The sequence below is a fragment of the Drosophila erecta genome, unplaced genomic scaffold, assembly GCF_003286155.1.
Source record: "Drosophila erecta strain 14021-0224.00,06,07 unplaced genomic scaffold, DereRS2 tig00000126-arrow-pilon, whole genome shotgun sequence".
Taxonomy (NCBI): Eukaryota; Metazoa; Arthropoda; class Insecta; order Diptera; family Drosophilidae; genus Drosophila; species Drosophila erecta.
This window is the reverse complement of record NW_020825209.1, coordinates 5,318,318-5,341,083: the sequence shown is the minus strand read 5'-3', so window position 1 is coordinate 5,341,083 and position 22,766 is coordinate 5,318,318. Positions and strand designations below refer to the sequence as shown.

The following is a 22,766-nucleotide window of genomic DNA, read 5'->3' as shown; positions in this document are numbered from 1 at the left end:
TATACTTTAAATTTGTTCCCTCTTATTTTTAAGTTGTGTAAAACTGTAAGCGATATATATTGCCGTGACTCCGATGTTCCGTATCTATGACACATTTCAGCACTGGCTGCTGTTCCTTACCAATCGATTTCCGATTAATTGCGAAACGCGCAAACTTGAAAGTTTATCGAGGTGACAACGTTCGACGGCCTGAAAATGGAAAAATATCCGCTTGCCAAAGAACTTATTGGGAAATTTTGGCTAAATGATGCTCAAATGGCACAGCTCGAGGAGGAGCTCAAGAAGAGACAGGAATTGAACGCCGAAGAGCAGCGTGAGTAGGCATAAATCGCGAATCTATAGGGGATTCCGTACATGTTTCTTCTTGTTGCAGTTATAGAGCCGCAGTTGGAGCAGATGCTTTTTGACCTGATGTTGGCCAAACAGTGTGCCTTGGAAGCGAAGGATAACTGTGCCAGCCTGGCACAGGCCAACACCATAATGCAGGACTGTATATTCCAGATTCTGCAAATTGAGGAATTGCTCGGAATGACCGACCTGCAGGACATCCTCTATCGCACGGTGCATTGCATGGAGCAAGAGCTCCAGAACCAAATGAAGATGGATGAGGATTTGGCCGAGCACGAGGATCATCAGAACACCATCCTCGAATCGCGCAGTATCGGTAAGATTCTGTGAAACAATTACATTGCACATTTACATATGTATAACGGAGTATAATGGAGTCAGCCATATAATCATAACCAACAACAAAAAAATGTTTTTTTTTTCTTTATACCCTTTCTGATAGTATAAGTTGTATACGCATAATGTTGGTCATTTGTATTATTTGAATGATTCTCAAATATATTACATTTTTAGTCCAGGAATTCCGCAAACAACAAGCCTCAAAAGAAGAGGCCGAGAAGGAACTAGCCTCAGTGGAGGAACTACTGGGCCAGTCGGATCGCCAGTGGACAATTATGCTGAGGAGTATGACGGATAATCGTAACAAGAAGATAGTCAGTATTTTACAGATGAGCAAGCTGATAGATGAATTGGAGGAACAGGTGAGTAGTTACGAAATACCCATTCCATTACAGTACTTTTAAAACAATTCCTAATCCCGAAATTTGTTTCAATATACAGCTTTACGTGAATAACTTTTCCGTTTTTCAGTGGAATAACACGAATTTTATTAAGACGGATGTCACTGGAGGGCATATCGACATAAATGAAGATCGTCAGCCAAAGATCGCTAGTCTTCCATTCGATGTTTCAAACAATACTTCACCATTTCAGTCTGCATCGGATTTCCTCAAAAACTATATCATTCAGTATATTAGACCAGATGACAATGAAGTCAGGACGAAGAAGCTGGAGACTCCGTTGCGATCCATTTTAGCCAATCGCAGGGAAGACGAATATGTTGCAACAAAGCAAGTGCGATTTTCTCCCTATCTAAAGATAAACCATATTGAAAAGGAGAAATCCGAGATTCAGGATTGGCTTTCTCATTCAGGAGAGACAGATGACCAAAATGGGGAATTAGAAGAGGACGCCGAAGAAATAGAGGCCACAGACGATAATTCCGAGGAAGTATCAGAAGAAGAATTGGCGAAAGCATCTGGAGACGAGTTAGAGGAAGCTTCAGACGAGGTATTAAATGACGAAATGGAGGCAGAAGATGAAGGATATGAGGAGAAAGTACAAATAGAAATGTCCGAGAAGGTTTTGGATCCAGAACAGGACGGATATGATGAGAAATCTGGATCAGAAATGGAGGCATCCGTATCGGACTACAAGGAATCTGGAGGAGAGGCATCAGGAGAGGAGGAGCCGGATGATGTGGGCAAGCAAGTGAACAGCGGCGAGAAAACAAAGCCAGATGAGCAGAAATCTAATGAAATTTCGGATAAACCCGAAATTATTAGAGTCGATATTCTCTCACCCATGAAAAACATATCTTCCTGGGTGATCGACAATATACCCACCACCTCCACAGGCACTCTCAACAGCTATACTGCAAGCCAGTTGTTGAACTATGGTATTTATTTTAATGAGCCACCGCCTAGCAAGCGACTGAAACTGGATGAGGATGAATTCCCAATGGCCCAACCTATGCCGGAGTTCCTCAATAATCCGACGCCTACATACAACAACGTTGATGATCAATCACTACTATTCAGCTCTCCCCATAACAATTTTGACGATGACTACCTTCTGAACTTCAGCGATGATAATGATCCTACACCTGCTGGCTCTTCATACATACTTTAAATTATAAACGTATTTTGATCAAACATTAATGTTTGTTCTTGATAAGAACGAACAATTAATTTACATCCAGCTTTAATAAGCATTGCCATTATTTAGCTATCAGAACAAAGTTCATGTCCAGCTAAATTAATTTTAGCCTTATGAAATGAATTCGTTAAACTTAAACATATGTATTATGTATACATATGAATAATTCGTATATAGAAGCCGGGAGTTCCAAATTTCCATTTCAGAATCTTTTTCCATTTTATTGTTCTTAAACTAATACAACAATAAATCAAAACAAAAATACAAGACTAAATATTTGATTTTACTGCAAATATAACGTGTTACCACTTTCAATAAAATGTTTTTTTTATTATAGCATCGAAATTTATTTCTTGAAATGTATTATTAAATTTAAGAACAGAGTGTGCTGAATACAATGCATACTTTAAAATAATTATGTGTATATATAAATTTAAGGGATTTAAGAGGAATTTAAATATTTCATTTATTATTCTCAGCGCTAAAGGTTTGAGTTCAAGCTAAAAATAATTTGGTATATTTATAGTTTGTTTTGGTATTTGCCAGCAAACATACCGTTCAGTATATTTACCCATGTGGTCAATACCACGAGTGTGTTTTATACAAATTAAACAAATAACGCCGATGTAATGGCTCGCAAACGAAAGATTCCCGTGCGCAAGCACCACGGCGTCCGTGATCCCCTCAAGCAGCTGGAACAGAAGGAGAAAAAGTACGTGCATAGTGGGAAGTCAGTCAGGAAAGCCAGCTAAACTAACATCTCCACCATTTCACATTGCAGACTTTCCAAAGTAACGAACAATCCGCCTGTGAAAAAGGATGAGCAGCAGGTGTCCTTCAAGTTTCGTCAGTTCCAGCAGCTGGCCAACGCCACCAAATCGGGCAAGAAGCTAAGATTGGGCGAAATCGGACGGGAGGATAAGCCGAAATCCGGTCCAGCATCCAAAGCTGGCAGTAGTTCCTCCTCGAAGGAAACGCGGAACATCAAGCAGTTTGCCAACGAAACGGACGAGGATTATCTGCACCGAGTGAATCGCATGACCAGTGCATCCGTACGGGAAGCCCACTACGAGGCCAAGTATGGTGTAAACGTGATAAGAAACCCCAAAACCGGAGAGATTACGGTCCAAAAGAGGCCCAAAAACGAGATTGACGAGCTGCTCAAGCAGAAACAAAAGGAGCAACGGCTGGCGGGCAAAAGGGGTCGCAAGAAGGTTCCAATCGTGCACAAGCCCATGGATGCGAAAACCAGTCGCGAATTGGTCAAGAGGGCCTACAAGGAAGCCCAGCAAGAGGTTGATACCGAGGAGAAGCAAAATGCCGGGCCAACGGAATACAAACAGGATATTGTGGCATTTGGCGAGATTGTTCATGCTCCGCCTTCCCTCAAAATCCTGCCACGCAAGGCGGAGAAAAGCGAAACAGTGCCGCGCCCAGGACGTAAAGCCAATCTCCTCCTGAAATCCATGCTGGATCCCGACAAGGTCCAGTCAAATCGGGGGCCGGAGGACGACGATGACAGTCGATTGAAGCTGGCTGCCCAATCCAAGAGCGCCTTCAAAGCACCCACCAAGGCACAGATGAAGGGCAAGCGGAAGGACTTGCCCTTGGCCACAAGGTCCATGCTCGAAACCGAGCGCAGCAAAATGGTTCAGCTGTACCGTCAGCTAAAAAACAAGACGACAGCGGATGCCTGACAGATTCTAGGCTAGATACTGACGTACATTTTTTTTTAACATTAAAACAACGTTTTGTTGTCACAGCTTTTGTGAATCACAAAAGTTACTTCTACTGAGGTGCAGTCGGATTTTCATTATAGAATGTTAAATATATTGATAAGGTTTTTAGTAAATATATTTTCAAACAAAAATGTTCTCTTTTCAACAGCATTGAATTCATATTTATTGATTAAAAAGGTATTTCATTTGATTATGCAGGCATTCTCATAATATTTACTATAAATGGCATTAAATAATATTAAAGGAAAGGTTTAAAAAAAACTAAGACGGTGCGCTAAATATTTGAGTGTGACCAGATTAGATTTCTGCCCACCTTAATTTGTGGTATATGTACGGTTGCTGTGCACAATTCAGCTTGGCCTTATTCGACACTGCGCTTTCGGTCACACTGGTCGCGACGGAAATTTATGAAACTAATTTAATTTAGTTAAACTAATTTTTTCAGCGTGAGCGTCCGCCACAAGAGTCGGCCAAAGTGAAAAACAAAATAAATTAAAAAAAAAAAACGCTGAGAGCTCAGTAGGCAACAACCGTCAGCGTTGTCAACATATTGTTAGCCAACTTCCTATTTTTTTTTATATTGATTAAATTCATTGTGTGTAGACGCACACACACATACAAATATATATATATATACGCACAGGCACGCGGATAGAGAGGAAAACAACAACAAATTGTGACTGGCGCGCAAATACAGACACAAATATCACTGACAATTGATAAATAGCTTAGACGCTAAATGAGTCAATAGTGAATTAAAATCGGCTATAGAAGGCTTATAATTTTTTTCATCAACTCGGGCTTACGTACATCGTGTCAAAGCCGCAATGTCTTGCTGCACTGGTGTGGGTGAGTGTGCTGTTCTTGTTGTTTTTGCTTATCAGCTGAGCGAAGGAACGGTGATTAACCCGTACCCAGTGCGCAGCCCGTGAAGCCAAAAACGCCAATTAACTAACCCTTAGTCAGTGCACTCTGTTCCCTTGCATTCTAATGCCTCACATCTGCATGTTCCCCTGTTTTTTAGCCATGTCCGCTAACGAGGGGATTACGATGCGCAATGGCAGGACCAAGGCGCTTCAGGAACACTCCACGGATCAGGTGGCCACTACTACGTTATTGCCACAGGTGCCGCCACAGGAGCAACAAGATCTTAATCCACCGCAACAAGAACAGCAGCAACAACAACAGGCCACTCCGCAAAAACAGGCCATGTCCGCCGACGAGAAGAAGGCCACCAAGAAGTCCCTGGTCATCGTAGTGGGCATTTTTGTGGCCAGCTTGGTCACCATGTGCTATGTGTACGCCATATTCCCCGAGCTCAATGCGTAAGTGGATCATTCTGGGGTTAAAGCGCCTACAATGATGTGTCCCCAGCGCATTCGTGCACCTGTGAGGTGTTAAGTGGCATCTATGTGTGTGTGTGTGCCAGTTTGTCTCGCATGATTTGCGAGCAGAGATGTCGGCCAAAGATCCGCTTAAAATAGCTAGACCACATCCAACTATGATTAGATATGCCAGGCAGTCATTTATCTAGGTAGCTCCATCACGCCTCTAAAAAAACTGTATTGTACTTCCAAATATCATAAATATTACAGTTTTTGGATGTAAAACAGCTCCATTCGTATTCAAAATATCAATGTTGGCTAGATCAAAAATTACAATATCAAGCTTATGCCACTTGAATATCTAAATATGAACTATAAGAGCCAAAGTTAAATAAGTAACTTAACGCAAATGTCACGCTTTGCATAAGCAAAACCTTTTAGCACACTTTCATTGTTATCTACATATTATCTTCACCTGAAACAGATTGTTCTTTGAAAATCTAGTTCTGTGAGGGACTAAAACAATAAGCACTCAAGTGTTTAAAGTTCAAGACGTTTGTATACAACAATTCATAACAAGTTGAATTAATCGAAATTAGATTTGCATGAAATCAGCAAGTCAGCGAATAATCTCTTGGTTTTTTTTTGTTAAATTTGTTTAGCAAACGAGGTTGAAAATTACTCAATCTTTTTTTAAGTCGCTTGCCAGACTCATTATTCTTATTGATAACGCTGTGAAATTTTACTTATCTATATTGTAGTTTCTTTTCGTGTTTGTGCTTTTACCACATTGACATACCGTGAATATAAAGTAATTGAAATAGTAACCAATTCACGATACCTATTACGGCATTATAAAAAAAAACTTATCTGAGTATCGTTCGTTTGCTTCCATTCAAGAGGCGTTTTTGGGTAGTAAAGATAGGAATTATTTACAAATAGCTGCTGAAGTATAGTATTTATTAAATAACAAGTCATTGATAATTAGTTACTTAATCAAATAGTAAAAAACTATACCATTTTCCAGTTTTGAAATGCTTAAGCCAAGCTCCAGTTGAATAGCCAGATTTGACTGGAAAATGTCTGAAATTACAGAGCTATCTGGCGAGAGGGTTTACTCGCACATATACACACGCATTGAGTCACGCCACCGATATATATGTATACATACATTTGTATCTACAGACTGTGTTTACACCTCGTCTCGGTTCTCTTTTTGCCCAATATCCGCAGGTCGGAGAAACAACACTTGAAAATTCCGCGTGATATCCAAGATGCTAAGATGCTGGCCAAGGTCCTTGATCGCTACAAGGACATGTACTACTTCGAAGTGATGTTCGGCGTGGTGGTCGCCTATGTATTGTATCCTTTTACCAAATCTGCACAAGCTAGAGACCGAAAGAACGGTATCAAAAGTCGGTCACCGACTGATTAGATAGTGAAAGAGTTCTATTCTCCGGCAGTGACCTTGACCCGATTACCAAAAACGAAGACCCCGCACCACAAACTATTCACGGTCAGTCGTGCGATTGTGTGTATTTCCACCTTAATTAATTCACGATCACCGTTTGAAGCGCATAGTGTGCATATTAATTACGTGGGCAGCACGGTGAAGTGCGAGCGAGATAGCTGTAGGAAGCAGGTTGCCTTCCTGCTCTCACATACTACTTGCACTCTCTAGGGTGGACCTTGAATTCAATGCTACAAACTAACTAGTGTTTCAAAACTAGTGTTTCACTGTGCGTATGGGTAATGAAATAACGTATACGCAATGTGAATTTTGGTTTTGATGAAAATTATTAGTTATTATCAGTGCGTGTGATGTTTATCAATGTAACAAGGTCCACCCCAGTGCACGCAGCATGTGCTGCCTAAAAATCGACTTTGCTCGTTTATATGACGCATTCTCTGTGTTTGTTGCTGTTTTCGTCGCAGAAATCAGCTGAGCTGGACATTATTTTGTTGTCGTCAGTATTTTGATTTGTGGATTTTGTTTATTGAAGTGCGCTTTTAGCCCCTTCCCCAGTCAAGGCAGCAATAAACAAATGAAAAAAGAGGCAACGATCAAAATCAAAAGCAAAAGCTAAAGCACATACGTAACTTAATGGCCTTGCAACAGTGTGTTAGTGAACATTTTTTATTGGCCCGTGCATTTGTTATCGGGCATTTGTTGAATACGTGGTCCGATGCCAAATGCGACGAGTGAGCGGGATTGTCGGACGTTGGGGGTGTCATTGTCAACTCATTGCGTCTATAAATACCGCCCACAGACGTTCGAGCACGCGTCCTACTAGTCGTACGATCTGTCTTTAATCCCAAGCACAGTGCTTCCAAGAAACAAGGCTAGCAAATGTGACAGAACATGTTTTTTACCAGGAAAAAAAAATACGTTGAATACTCGCAATCTCTTAGAAAATCTGTAATAGTTTTGCTATTTTTGGCATATAAAGTAGATCGATTAGGTCTTCAAATTTAGTTGCCACTGCATTCAAAGTGTAATGCAGATGAAACCGCCTACGACTGGTTACCTTGACCCAATTGAAATCCATTTATAGCCTGCAAACATTCGCCATTCCCGGATCGCTGTTTCTCTCGATTCTGCTCGGATTCCTGTACAAGTTCCCGATCGCCCTGTTCCTGATCTGTTTCTGTTCGGCGCTGGGCGCCACCCTATGCTATACACTTTCCAATCTGGTCGGACGCCGTCTGATCCGTCACTTTTGGCCAAAGAAGACCAGCGAGTGGTCGAAGCACGTGGAGGAGTACCGGGACAGTTTGTTCAACTATATGCTATTCCTGCGCATGACACCGATCCTGCCCAATTGGTTCATCAACCTGGCATCGCCGGTCATCGGAGTGCCGCTGCACATCTTCGCATTGGGCACCTTCTGCGGCGTGGCACCGCCCTCGGTGATCGCCATCCAGGCGGGCAAGACGCTCCAGAAGATGACCAGCTCGAGCGAGGCCTTCTCCTGGACCTCGATGGGCATCCTGATGGCCTGCGCCTGTGCATCCTTGCTGCCCGGTCTACTCAAGAACAAGTTCAAGCACAAGAAGGTGGCGTAAGCTGGCTGGAGGATCTGTTCAAACTATATTTATATATATGCTATTCCCCAAACTGAAACCAAAACAAACCGAAAAATCATTAATTGTAATTTATACACTACGACAGAAACAAGAGGTAAAACAAACACACACACGCCACACACAAACCGCGTTTTTTCTTTGTTGTAATTGAACGCGGCAAAGGAAAACAAAAGAAAAGCCCGCCCCTAGAAAAACTTCGGAATGCCACTTTGGGTCTCGATCCACTATGTTTAAGACAACTACAAAATATCTGTGTTTATCCTATTATAAAAATTATGAATTTTTTTCTAAACTTATTCTTACCAAACAACTTTTGCATCATATATTTCCATCAATCGTTTTTAAGTTAGTGCTATTGCAGTATTTAATAGAAAAGTTCTCCTTTAAGTAAATCAAGTTAGCAGAAATCCATTGAATATTACGCAGCGTATGTCAGTTAAAAGATAAAAAGTGTATGTGTCTGCAAGTAAATGTTAAAAAAATACGAATTATAAAATATGTGTTTTATTTTGGGTCATATCTAAAACTAAGGACATGGCCACTTATCATGGGCAAGAATATCTTTACTTAACAAATCCATTTACTCTTTGAAAAAAGCATATATGTAAATAATTTGATTATGATATACACAGTACACAGTGAGATTGAATTCAAATATACGTTATAAATGTAGAGAAATTTAAGCTTATCGAGAAAAGCTATGCGTTTTCTGTAAGCTTTTGAAATATTGGCGGTAACTTTGAATTTACTTGGCAAAAACTTTGGCCTTCTACCTTCTCACCCATCTTAATTGTTCACTTAAATCGGGCAAAACTTTGGTTTCCCTTGTCGCCTATTCTTTGTTATGGTTTTAATTAGCCTTTATTATTCTTGGGGCTCTGCTCAATTTTTCTTGGCCGCCTTCTTGTTATTCTTGCGGTTTTGGCCTACATTTGATTTGTGTGCTCAATTAGTTAGGCAAACTTTTTTAAAAGGATTAACTGCGAAAATCCGTTTTGCAAAAATATTTTTAATTTACTTTTGTTGAGACTTTGCGTTGCCCCACGAGATTTTTTCTTGCCAACAGTCTGCAAGCTTGTGGTTATTGTACTTGGTGCACGTAGGGTATACAGCACGCTGGGTATACACGACTCGTTGCAATCGGTGTAGCAGGTAAAATAAATATTTATCGAATATATATTTATTACAGGTCAACCCTGTCCGTCCGTATGAAAGATCCTGAAACTTAAAGATCCGAAAAACAATTGGGCTGCTTGCATATTGCCGCTCGCACTCCTATTGGCTAAGTAATGGGTATCTAATAGTGCTCTCTCTTGCTTTTCCTTAGAAGGTCTTCCAGCCAGACAGTGCTACAGGTGTCCCCACACACGTTGCCAAACCAAAATAGCATAGCAATTTTTTCCAAGCTATACCAACCACGCACATCATGGACAATGTGGCTCTTATCTGCTGTTGTTCTGCTCTTCGTAATTGATTTAGGACGCGTGTAGTGAAACATAAAGGACCGCGGTGAAGACAACAGTGGGTATTGCCTATGGGTGAACCCATACACGTTGGCTTCGAAGATTAAGAATAAGAAAGTCTAAGGTGCACAATGATATCATTCATTTGATTCAAGGCTTGACCAATCAAAAGCAAAAACATTTATTTGGATCGTTCCTTGCATCGATGCATCACTGTGCGACCGTGCCAGCATAGAAATTGTATTAACGACATCATAATTTCGCCTGCCATGCGTTTCATCAGTACAAAGGCGTACGCCAACTTTTGGTAATTGCCTAAAAAATATGCACATCTTTATTGGGCTTAAGTAGTACAGATATGAGCCGACTTGGCTGCTGCCTTTCTGTCTTTCTGTCTGTTTCAGGCAACAAACTCTGATCACTTAATGCGCCCAGACAAATGGGAGTGCAAGTGGGAGTGGCACTGGAGGCAACCAAGGGGCAACCAAAGGGAATCGTAATCGTTTGTAAATTATGCACTTCATTAGTTGGCAGCCATGGGCTTTGTAGAACGATTTACGTAGTGGAGAACCTGCCGCCAACCCCTCACAAATGGGCGAAAATTAAATTTGAAATTGGTATCTAGCCAACCGCCTGGCTCTGCTTTTGTTTAATTGATATGTTTATGAGGGAAATTATTGATTAATGGCTTTCAAAAGTCGAGCTAAGTCGTTGCTAAATGAGGATTACAAATGTAATTTGGTACTGCAATTGATATGAATGCACATTCCCTTCTATGAAACCCTTTTTTATGTACTTTTTAACTAGCTTCTTTCTTATCCAAAACAACTAGTTGCTTAATTATAAGCAAATGGCAGATATGTGTGCATGTTTTAGCCCATTCGCTTTGTAATTCTGTTTTTAGCTGAAGGGTTAATTATTTTCGTTTTAATTTCGTCTGCCCAAATGTGTTTTTTCGGCATTAGAAAAGGCCAAATTGCGAGTCTCAAGTGTGCTTTCTGGGCCAGGGCGGACGACTCTAATCCACTTTGTCGCCCAGTCTGCCAATTATGCAAATCAATCAGGGCGGGAGAAGGGCGGACACACTTGTCCGCTTCACTAGCGAACGTGCCCTTTTCAAAGTTTCGCACTGGGAGCGCACAGTGGGCCAAGTAAGTCTCAGTAGCTGTCAAATTACAAGAAAATACTCAAATACTCAGTACCACCAATCGAAATTTGGTCCATCGAGGCGAGCTACAATAAACGTTCTATTTAAGAGCCTGTCTTTGTATGTAAGATTTGTGTTTAGTTAGCTTTAAATGAGCCTTCATGATTTGAAAAAAGTGAGAAAATAAGCGGCTTAAAAAAGCTGCGAAACAACTTGACCCAGTGTGCCGAAACTCAAGTGTTTGAAGAGCCTGGAGCCCGAAAGTGAATCTGCAATTGGCCGATGATTGAGGCGCTTGGTAGGCTTGGTAGTGATGTGATGTGAATTGGCTGACGTGACAGGGCCGACAAAGGGCCACAATTTGCTAGCCGTGTATTATTTTTTAATTGCCATGCCCTGGAGCCAGGAGGAGCTGCTGTATACGGTGTGTGGTTACCAAAGCGAGATGAGAATTGAAATTTCAATACCCATTGAGTGCTTATCGAAAACTCAAGCAAAACACGCACATGCGTTCGCTTTAATCCAAATTCAATTCACTTTGTTCGGTCTCCTTATCACAACACTCGACCGGCAACAATTCCAGTCCCTCACAAAATTCCCAATCGCCATTATGGCCATGGAGTCTGTGGGCAGCAGACCAAAGGAACCGAAATCTGAACACGCCGCCCAGCAAAACCTGTCCATCCATCCATCTACGCATCCTTGTGCCAGGCCACTGCTTAATTAAATAAGATTGAAAAGCTTCAATTATTTAATAGAACAATAGAAGGGATTGCTTGCCGTAAGCTGCGTGACATAGCTGTATGGGTGTATTGCAAATCGAAGGACAAATTAGAAAACCTTCTTCGCACTTTTGCTGCCTGCAAATGAAGAGTAGAAAGTGCTGCTTTGTTCCCATTTTACTTTTTACCATAGAACTCGTTCGCTTTGAGGATATTACCTTCAGGTTTTGCAACGTACTTTGCTTGCCTGTCCTGCCAAAGCCATCTGTTATTGCATCTTTTCGACCGACTGAACACTTCGAAGGCCGTGCAGAAACAAAGGACTTCCCAAGGGCCGCCCCTGCAGACCCACTAATTGTAAAGTCAAACAGAAACTGTTAGCCAAATGGTTCTTGGAATAATCTCCGTAGGGATGTCGGATGCGCGTTGCTGGCTCCTTTTACGGCGGCCCTAATTCTAAGACTAATTCGAATCCTAACACATTTGCGAAGTCGATTCGCTCCTTTGACTGCAGCCACGAGGACGGTCATGGGTATTAAAAAAGTTTTCAATTTCGTTGACGTCCTTGAGAGTTTTCTTCGGCGGACGCGGCATGTACATACATATATTTCTCATGCTGCTGGGTATTCGATGCTCAGTTCTTAGATTTCAGCCGACTACATGGCTAAGGTTGTTGCAAGCAGACGTATAGTTGCTATGCGGTAAACACTTTAATGTAATGAATACATGCAAATGTATTAGTCGCACGTTGCGTATACGCAATATTTTACAGGAGCGTTGAAGAGCAAACGCATTAGGGTGTTTTGTGCAAGAATTAGTAACAAACGATTACAGGGTGTGCGGCGAGTCTAGAGTCGGCGTCCTGGCTGCCATTTTTATTTGTCTCCTGGCGAAAAGGGACGCGAATGGGCACCACATAATTTCAAGTTTTGTAGGCCAACATAAATACTTGATTAAGTAAATCCACATTTGTAGACAGACCTCAGACGAGTGGGTCCCTCAGAGAGTGGAAAAGAAGAAGAATGAAAATGGGGAGCCTTTGACCCGCCGATCGTATGTTGTGCCCCCTCCCCCCACCCCCCGCCCGACTTCTTTTATGTTGCTCGATTTGCATAATTTAGCGAGCAGAAAAGGCGCGTGGGCCAGGCTCGAAAGTTATGCCGAATTTGGCGAGTAATCAGGTTAAAATGGTTACCATGCTCGAAAGTTAACCTGTCAATGGCGACTCTGAAAATTGCACAAATCTTCGTTAAATCCCGACCAGATAAATATACTAGTAAATATACAGAAATAAATAAAAGAGCGCCCAGTCATACAAAACAAACAATCAACTTGAGTATCTCGCAGAATCGTCGGGCAAATAATGAAGCAATGAAATGGCCAATTTAAATCAATGCTCCTCTTGGCCCAGACGCACAAAAAAAAACAAGAAAAACGCTTAAAAGAGAAAAACAAAACAAAAAACAAAAAAACAGGCCAAAAAGCAAGCGAATGGAATGGCTAAATTGCCTTTCGGCCAGCTATTTTCGTTGTTTTTTATCATTTGTGCCACTGCTGACCCATCATCGTCTTCTACATGCCATTAAATGTTGCAGATTTTAGACGGATTTCAGTCTGATTCGTTTTAGAGCCACAATCAATCGAACGGAATCACCACTTTTGATGGCGAGTGCTTTATGGCAGTGTCTACTGTAGTAAAATCCAAGATTAAAACGCACTTAACGTGCGAGGAATTTATTATGAATAATATGTGCTTTGCATGGATGGCAAGGTCTTAAATACGTTTACTTATATACTTATTAATTAATTTACTATATATTTATTAGCTTGTCATTAGTTGCAATAAAAGCAGTATCTGCTTTATGGAATGCATATATTCTTGTTCCGCTCAGATGGTTTTTGTGTACTTGGAAAATATTAATTTAATTATTGTGGGGGCTTCTGGTGTCATCTTAAGAGTACTTTTCTGTGGTACACATGCTTTCCAGGACTTAGTATGTGTGTATGACAACAATGATAAATATTGATTTTGCACCATCGATGGCGACAACAATCACAATGATAAAAGATTGGCAGCCGCTTTTCTTTGACATATGGCACATCCTGCGTCCTGCGTCCAGCATCTCTCCTCCTGCATGGCTCCTCAATGCTGCGTACCGCCTTCCATCCATCAGCTGGGTCCTCCAGAGTCTAGACATTTCCACATAAAAGCCTCGGCGTCCCGCTTTTCCTTTCCACTTGCCACTTGCCACTTGCCACATTTCCCCCGCGTCTGACACAAATTTTTTTGTAATTATGCGACAGATTCGTTTTTCAGCGCCCCATGTTTCTCACCACTCACATTTTTTGTTGTTGTGTGATTTTTTTCGCACCTTGCCTTCTTTGTTGCTATCCTGGCGCCTTCCTCCTGCGCAGATCCTTTGTGCTCCTTTTTAATGGCAACGCTTTGCGTGCCTAATTTGCAGCGCACACGGCGCACATTAATGAGGAGGGTCCAGAAAGGACGAGGGTGAGGGGGGGCACTGTGGGGCAGGATCGCATTTTTATCCAGAGGTTTCCCTCAATATACACCTATTTGCTGATCGTGCAATATTAAACATTAAGGTTATAAAGTATTAAACATGTTAGTCATTAAAATTGCAGTGCAATTTTACTGCAGACGGCAGTCGGCGTAGTGACGAAGACTACCACATAGACGAATGATGGTCCGATCAAAAGAGAGACATTCTACATCGAAAGATATTCCTAAAACAAACCACTGATATCATTACTCATTCGTTTACATACAAATGGAATTTAAATAGCAAATAGTCAGGGGGTTTCAAACCGATTTCATCCACTGTAAGTGCGAAATAATATATCTGGCGGTATTATATGGCGACCCGTATGCGCGCATGATTAAATAAGATGGAAATGTAGCAAGGGGCGAAATTTTCCGGGGGGTCGGTGGGGTGTCGAGTGAAATGCAATTTCAACGCTTTCTTTTAACTGTTAAATTAATGATGATAAAGTGCGGACCAGCCAGATGGAGTGGGTTAAATGGCGCCCGATTGGCGGGGGATGGGGTGGCGGAGGGGGAGGCGATGGAGGATCCTTCGTCACCTCAGAAAATCGGTTCTATATTCCTGGGCACACACGCATGAAATTAATTACGAAATGCGTGGGCGAATGTGCAGAAACGTTTAGAGCAATTTAATGCCTGTAAATAAAACAAATTGCTAAGCAAAACGCACAGCTACACCAATAAAAAAAAACGAAAGAAATCTGTATTCAAATGAGAAATAGAAATGCGGGATGGTTGGAAATCTAAATCGATTAGCACAGTATCCTAGAAATATTAAAAAGATATGCATAGCATGTAGCTATCATTGATTATGTATAGTTATTATAAAGCTAATGAAAGATGTCACTATGTTTATATAAATATTATTGGATTTTAAATGAGTTATTTTAAAATAAAAAACCCGCCTTAATGTTAACTATAAAGTATTTATGCATACAAAGTACTCAGACTTTAAGGTGCTACAGATTCACCAACTTGGTTTTTTCCAGGGTATCAAAGTGGAGAGTAGTGGGAATCAGACGCAAAATATGCAGACAAACAAATGGCGGGCAAAATCTGACGTATGCCATGTGTGCGAGGGGGAGGGCACGACGCCGTCGCCCGCTGGTGGGAGCGAGAGGGGCAGAGGCGTAAAAATAAAATGAAATTTGACACTTTGTTTCTTTTTGTGGGTGGCAAATAAAAGCGTTTTGCGTATGTGTGTGCTGCTGTGGGTGCTGCTATTGGATTTGTTGTTGCTCTTTTGTGGGTTATGAAATAAACACACACTCTCGCACACACTCGCACACACACAACCCCACATGCACTCACATATCACACACAAGTGAGTGCTTGTTGTTGGCAGTAGATTTTCCGATCATTTTACGCGTATTTTACTCCGAATGCCAGAACCAGCATAAACGACCTTGGAGTGGGTGGCGCGCCCCGGCCACCCACCGCAAACAAATCGACTGCGACATTCACAGGACCCCAGTGGCCTTCGGCCCTCCCATGATTCGCGGCCACCTCGTCCTTTTCCCTGGCAGCCGTGGCTTAACCAAACAACGGAAAACTGGGCAGGAAGCAATGAAAACTGCGATGCCCTAAAAGGTATGCTATACATTTTGTGTAAAAAGTCGAACCAAAAACAAGGAAAACTGCGTAATAAAAGCGGCATGCTAATAATAAAACAACAGATGCTGCTTTTTTCTTAGCTATATATAGCTTATATATACATATATAAGCATATTAATACGCTTGGCTTGATAACAACAATATGTATTTGCAGAAAAACATAGCATTTACTTCAAACTAAAGTAAGGAAAAACAAACGACAATCTGGCTGACAAATGGCCTCCTTGCCCTTTTGCCCAACACATTTCCCATTGAGGTAGTCCCTTTTAGTGACAGCCAACCGTCCCGCCAAACAAATGGAACGGAAAATGTGTCACAGGGAATCCGATGCAAGTGCATCACGCATCCGCCCTGGTGTACAGAAGCAAAACCGAAAATCGAATCGCAAGGGCACTAAATAAATACACAAGACTATATAAATAATGTTAGCCCAACTCTGAGGGGAAAATCAAGACAAAAATCAGAAGAGGGAAAAGGAGAAGGAGAGGGAGAAGGAGAAGGAAAAGGCCAAGACAACGGACCAGAGTTGGTAAATTTCATTGAAACAAATTTGAAGATTGAATTACAGCCATTTACCTCGGCAAATATTTGCTGCAAAGATTCCCCCAGAGAAATGGAATCCGCTCGACTGCCGGCGGCGATGAAAATGAAAATGATCATGATCATGATGACATTGATGGGCTAACCGACAATGGACGTGGCGTTTAGTGGCCAGCGATCGGGAATGGGAGCTCAAATCACAGATTGGCTTCTGTCCGTCAGGGGAACATGTGTAAAATAAATGAAATTTTATTGGGCTAAGCCCAATTGAAGCCAAGTTAACAGACTGTTTGGCAAGTTAAGGGCTCAAGCTGGTACATTTTGAATGGCATGTATATTGTACCTACTTTATATTAATTGATTTGCATTACAGGTCACTGCTTACCGTTTTCCATTATATTTGTGATCATATCCATTTACCATTCGATTTGGTTTTCTTCATCGTTACAATATGTATACATGTCTATAATGGGAAATGGGCTGCGTTTTCCATTTCGCCGGAGGAGTTCAAGTGCCAATGTGCTGTCAAAAAGTTGCTAGTTGTTGGTTATGTGCTTTATACACCATCTACCCCTGGCATTGGATTTTTACAACTTGTCTGAACTGGCTTAGGTACAAATTGAGTTTCACTCTCGTCCATGGTCGTTGGCGGCTCCTTATAAACATTTAAGGTTGTAATATTGTTGTGTTGGCTTTTTAATGGCTTTGTTCGCCCTGGGCTGTCCTGTCTCGCCCCCTAGCTCCATCTCTGTCGCACGCCATCAGGCCGTCTCTTTCGATTGTGAGACAAAAGCGCAGTGCACATAAATTCATCATAAACGTCGACAATATTAGCTAAATTGACATATGGCCAAGGAACAGACACCAGAAGGTGGGCCAGAACTTTGCCACAGCCTAGCTACACTCGAAAAAAAATGACAAAGCCTACGTAGCGATGCAAACATTAGAAAATAATCTAACAATTTGTAATAAAACAAAAAACAGTATTTGTACCATACTTTAAATCATTCTGAATATACTTCATTTCAAAATATCAAAACGAAAATCATATCCATATTATTTTGAAAATTTGTCTCAGTGCTCTACATAATTGTAAGGCCAAAATTTGCGATCCCTCGCTCAGAAAGTGCCAATTTTTTGTTTGAGTGCACCAAAGTTATAATAAAACGCATGAAATGCAGACAATTCCCAAGATAAAGAGGCAGTCTTTAAGTTTTTACTCCGCAAAGACTGTCGCTGCAGCAAAGTCATGTTGAAAGTTTGCAAATTAACCAAGACCATAAAGCGTAAATCGAATTAATTTGGCTGGGCGGCCATAAAGGTTAATCATCAAAAAATAGAAGTAATGCGGCAAAATAAGTTAACGCTGATGACGCGGCTGGAATGAAGCTGCTCCGTCTTAACCCATGCTTTTGGCATAAATACTTTGAATGCTCCACTTTGCTCCAAACTAACCAGCTTCCCATTTACTAATAATGATACAAAGCATATATTATCCAATGAGTTTGTGCATTAAGTTCAGGGTTAAATTGTGCTGGGCTTGAGGTGTATTTGTAAGTGAAAATGGGTTAAAGGCTGAGATTCGTGGGCTTTTGTCTATGTAAATGAGATGGCGCCCCGAAGGCGCTCAAACTAAAGCAAAATGTATCCGAAGGGCGAACAGAACAAAAAAAAAAAAACGCTAGAGTGAAAACCAGAAAGATGAGAAAGCAATCTAAAAGTTCTGTTTCATTTATTGACAATTTGTTTCAAAATAATTGGCAAAAGTCCTCGTACCCTTTTGACCCCCCTTGACCCAAAACCCCTCTTCCCCCGCCACCGCCACTGTCCTCTGTTAACTGCTAACAGCTGAGGCCTCCACTCATTTGGCTTATGGGCCGCAGAACATGAGCACGTCCTGCGTCCTGCGTCCTGCGTCCTGCGATTACCAGTTGAATGAACTATATCGTGGCCGCATATGCGCTCAGTGTGTTTATTTTGCACTCTTTGAGGGCGGCAGGGAGGCGTGGTCAGTTGCAAGCTGCATGACAAATTAATTGCCACTCTTAAAATATCGACAGAGTGTCAATATTGTGGACATGTTAGTGCAAACATAGTGCCTGCAATCAAGCTAAAAGGTTCACAAATTTGTTTTGCTTTAAGAATATTTCGCGTGTAGTTAAAAATCTCCAATACAATACTCCAATATAATTATGACATGGCTTTAACTGAAAGACAAATCGTTGACAAATCTTCAGTGGATTTCGATATGTTTTTAAAAGCCACGTGCACGTCGATTGAATGACAGTTGGTAAATGTATCAAATAATCCCACCATAAGCTTTAAAAATCATAGAAAACCACACAAAAAAAAAGGAAAAGGAATGCTTTAAAACGGAAAAGTATCAATATTATAACTTTTGAATAAGCCAGCTTTGAATTAGTGCTAGAATTAATACTGCGCATATCAAGTTTCTTTATACATTTTTCTATCATTTGATATTTTTTTTTGTGTGTAGGTAGCAGAAGGTAGAATCACCTGCGAATGCCACTTTATAATATCTTTATGGGGTTTTCTCGGCGCCAAATCCTGAGCAGCTGCTGGTCACCAGAGCGGCTAATCTCCTTCTCCTTTTCTCCTCTTCCTGCAACATGGGCCGTCTCTTTCTTGGCTGCTTTTATGCACACCCCCCCTCATTTATGATGCCGTTTTACTTGCACTTCTTTTCAGTGATTTTCCCCATTTTCCAGCAGCAATTGACTGCAAAAGCTCCTCTAATGTGGTCACTTCTGTGATTTTCGTTTTTCAAATCTACTTTCAACCCACAACGTGCCGTCTCTATCCGTCAGCTAGAGCCATCTCTTTTCATTGGCAGCCCAGTGTCGCCAGAGGCAGCGAAGCGTAATAATACAATGAGTAGATAAGTAGTTGCGATTCGCAACACAGTCTACTGTCGATGTCCGGATTGAAGTTGCGGATGTGCGAAAAATACCAAGCGGTGACAAGTTGGCACTCGGGGGTTAACGTGCACACTGAACACAAACTGGCAATATTCAGGTCTTTTGCTATTAAACTAATATTCGGCAAATGTTGTCTTAAGCACCTGAAACCTCTTCAAATTGTATCAAAATTGATCTACAAATTGGTTACAATATACCAAAATTACAAATTACCAGTCAAACATTGTTTTCTTAACCAGTTCAAACCGTTCCCAGTTAAATTTTAAGAGAGTAAACTGTCAAAACTCTCTTAGCTTGCCTTCCCCACCGTTATTTACCCCAATCGAAGGCGTTCCCACTATTCTATGCTGCCCCAAGTGGGTACAGTGAGGACTGCGTCTGCGCGGATAAATTTCCCCTTACTCGCAGGAATCGTGCCTCAGGGGAAATTCGCGATTTATGAATGAAATCAAATTTACTACGCCGCTGGGAACAGTTGTTCTGGTTTTGGTTCACCAAGGACAAGGAACAAGATATTCTGGCTGTGTTGATTAGCCAAAGGTTCACGTTCTTCTAAGGTTGAATGACATGATATTGAATGAATGACAAAAAAAAGTGAAAGAGCTGAAAGTAATAACACAACCAAACAAAATCCGGCGGAAACCTAATTAAATTGGCTTCCCGTTGAATATGCAAAACCCAAAAGTCAAAAGTCAAGCTAGATGTCCTTCATTAAGGACTGAATATATACTATATGTATAAGGCCAGATTTATAGGAATCAGATACGCGAGGTAATCGTCATTATAGAATATGCTTGCTGGAGTCAAACTCGAGATTGGACAAGGACATGCCACTGATGTTCCACGCTCAGAAGCATTATTCATATCCTTGAGGACTTAATAGACTGTACACAAGTACTAGTTTTTACTGCCCTGCAAGGGGTTGAATAATGGCGTGTCACTAAGGATGAGAGCGCTTGATGTGCAGCGACAAAGTGCAAGTAAATGTCTTGTTTGTTATTTGGCTGGCTGTTCTTTTCAGGATGCTTTCGTCCTTTTTCTGCAATTTCGAAAGGAAACCCTGCAATTTAAGCCGAAGCACTGACTTTATAACTCACATAGGCTGCTTCTGGTGTGGAATACCTCTCAATCTGCAAGCCAAATCGGAAATTTACCAAGTCCCTTGTCCAAATCACGAACTGCAACCGCTTGTATTTATGGCCACAGTTCGTATTTCACAGAATTATGCGCATATTTCGATGTTATTTCGCCTAACCGCTGTGCACACTTTGTACTTTGCACAATGCCATAAACTTAAGTTCGACAATGTGAGAATGGAAAGCTGCCCAAGTGCAGACAATACTCCGATCATAAACGGAAGTGGCCACAAATGCTCGCACAAAATTCCCCATAATTCGGGGCGAATCTGCTATTTCAATGGCTTGTGTGTGCGACAACAGTGAGAACTATAAAGCGTGCACCCCAAGGATGTAAACCTATTTTTAAAGCAAAACATTTCAAATCAAATACTGAAAAAGGACGCCCAGAAAAAGGTACGCATTTTTCCGGCAGCGAAAAGGGCAATGTGTGACTTTTGCTCTAGGCCAAAACAGAATTGGCGAAAAATGCGGGAGGGGGACGGGTGGGGTGCGCGTTTTGGCCAATGCATTGGGCTGTTGATTAAGCCTGGCTAATTGGGGGCTTTTCCGGGGAAAAACACGATGCAGCTGGCTTGATTGCATGCAAATGAGGAACGAAAACCAGCCAGTGGCTTTAATTGTTATGTTTTGTTTCGCTTCTCGCTGCGTTTCGAGTGGCAAAACCTCCATCAACCTTGCTTGGGGCCAAGCAACGCAAGGTCATGACCAACCCAAGCCCCTCCCCCCCACCCCCTCACAACAACAGAAAAGAAAAACCAGGAGACAACAACAAGAGTGCAAAACACTGACGTGCGGAGCGACAGCGACTGGGATTCAGTTGGGAAATATGAAGTATACGCCGAGTATACACGTGCGACGCGGCGCAAAAGACAACTTATTTAACACATTATGTGCAAGTTCAAATATTCAACTTTAGCTCGGGCTTCACCCCAAAAACGACCCGCGCTTTCCCATTTTCCCATTTTCCATCACCTCATCGCGACATGTGCGAGAAACTTTTCCTTTAGCCAACAAACTTGAACTGAAGCTGAATCCTCCACGGTTCCATGGAGAGTACCTTTAGCGAAAATGCATCAAATTATTCATAGTTTCTTTGTGGCACAGGGAAGTACTAAATTACATGTCTAACTTATATGCTAATCATTTTGTTTTAGGAACATTTAGGAACATTTGTAAGAGTTTCCATTTGCACATTTTGTGCATGCATATTATTATTAATTAGAAATCCCACACAAATACAACCCCCTTGCTTTTCTCGCCTGTTTGTCAAAATCTTGATTGTGTTTTATTTTGCGGTAATATTTCTGAAACCACTGCAGTTTATGACAGAGATGCTTTACTGGTTTTGTGGCCAATGCAAAAAGCGTCGTAAGGGCGTCATATGCAAAAGGTGCAAATATGACTTGCGCCTGGCCTGTTAACGCCCTTTTGACCACAACGTATTTTGATTAAGTTTGCAGTGTGCTGTCGAAAAGGGGGCGGGACGCGACGGGGGCGTGACAAATGCAGTATCACAGAAAAGGGCATATTAAATTCCACTTTGGCGTGCAAGCGAACGACTGCATCACATAATGCTGGGACAGGGAACTCTGGCTTGAAGCGACAGTCAAATAGTTGATAAATACTAACTGGTATCTAGTAATCGAAAAACATTCATTTTTTGTTACCTAATTTGCGCTTTGGAAATCTATGTTAATGCGGAAATATAATATGAATAGAACATAGAATATTTTTGACATTTTATATTTGAACGAATACTTCCATTGACAATTATTTGCTGAATCAAGTGAGCTGATAGCCGGTGCTCACTGTACCCCGTCTGCTTGCCCACCCAAAAATGCGCAAATGGGCAAAAATGCATTGTCCCAGCGACAGGACTCCGTTCCTGGTGTCACTTCATTTCCAGTGACAAAGAGCCAGTAATAAAAGGCAAAAGACAAACCACACAAATAGCCACTGTCAACTACGATTTGGCTGCAGTCCGAGTTCGAGACCTGCTCTCTGCTCTCTGCTCCCTGCTACTTGGTGGTCAAAGGATGCGATCTGGTGAAGCATGATAAATGACTTCCTTATGGCCATTTGAATGCACTTTCATCCACAGGTTTTATTATTTTTGGTGCAAAAGCGGAAATACATGTGTGATTTTTGCGCAGCCCTAAAGCAACAGAAAGAATAATATTATTTCTGAAAAATTCTTTATCG

At 41.5% G+C, this 22,766-nt stretch overlaps 3 protein-coding genes across 4 annotated transcripts; all 3 read left to right on the top strand.

The window, feature by feature from the left end:
* Positions 1-195: 195 nt before the first annotated feature.
* Positions 196-2,267, top strand: LOC6550190. Of its 2 annotated transcripts, none has more exons than XM_026982287.1 (4): positions 196-313; positions 380-664; positions 862-1,049; positions 1,159-2,267. In XM_026982287.1, the coding sequence occupies exons 1-4, from the start codon at positions 196-198 to the stop codon at positions 2,257-2,259; spliced, it is 1,692 nt and encodes a 563-aa protein (XP_026838088.1). In that variant the 3' UTR covers positions 2,260-2,267. The 2 variants fall into 2 exon arrangements, with proteins under 2 accessions (XP_026838088.1, XP_001977579.1); XM_001977543.3 differs by having other exon boundaries at positions 374-664.
* A 554-nt stretch (positions 2,268-2,821) lies between these two features.
* LOC6549847 (coiled-coil domain-containing protein 137) lies at positions 2,822-4,172 on the top strand. The gene is made up of 2 exons (XM_001977542.3): positions 2,822-2,998; positions 3,068-4,172. The coding sequence occupies exons 1-2, from the start codon at positions 2,916-2,918 to the stop codon at positions 3,981-3,983; spliced, it is 999 nt and encodes a 332-aa protein (XP_001977578.1). The 5' UTR covers positions 2,822-2,915; the 3' UTR covers positions 3,984-4,172.
* A 180-nt stretch (positions 4,173-4,352) lies between these two features.
* On the top strand, positions 4,353-8,925 carry LOC6549846 (transmembrane protein 41 homolog). Its single transcript, XM_001977541.3, has 4 exons — positions 4,353-4,874; positions 5,050-5,350; positions 6,584-6,712; positions 7,906-8,925. Exons 1-4 carry the CDS (start codon positions 4,853-4,855, stop codon positions 8,414-8,416), a joined length of 963 nt encoding a protein of 320 aa, XP_001977577.1. The 5' UTR covers positions 4,353-4,852; the 3' UTR covers positions 8,417-8,925.
* The last annotated feature ends 13,841 nt before the right edge of the window (positions 8,926-22,766 follow it).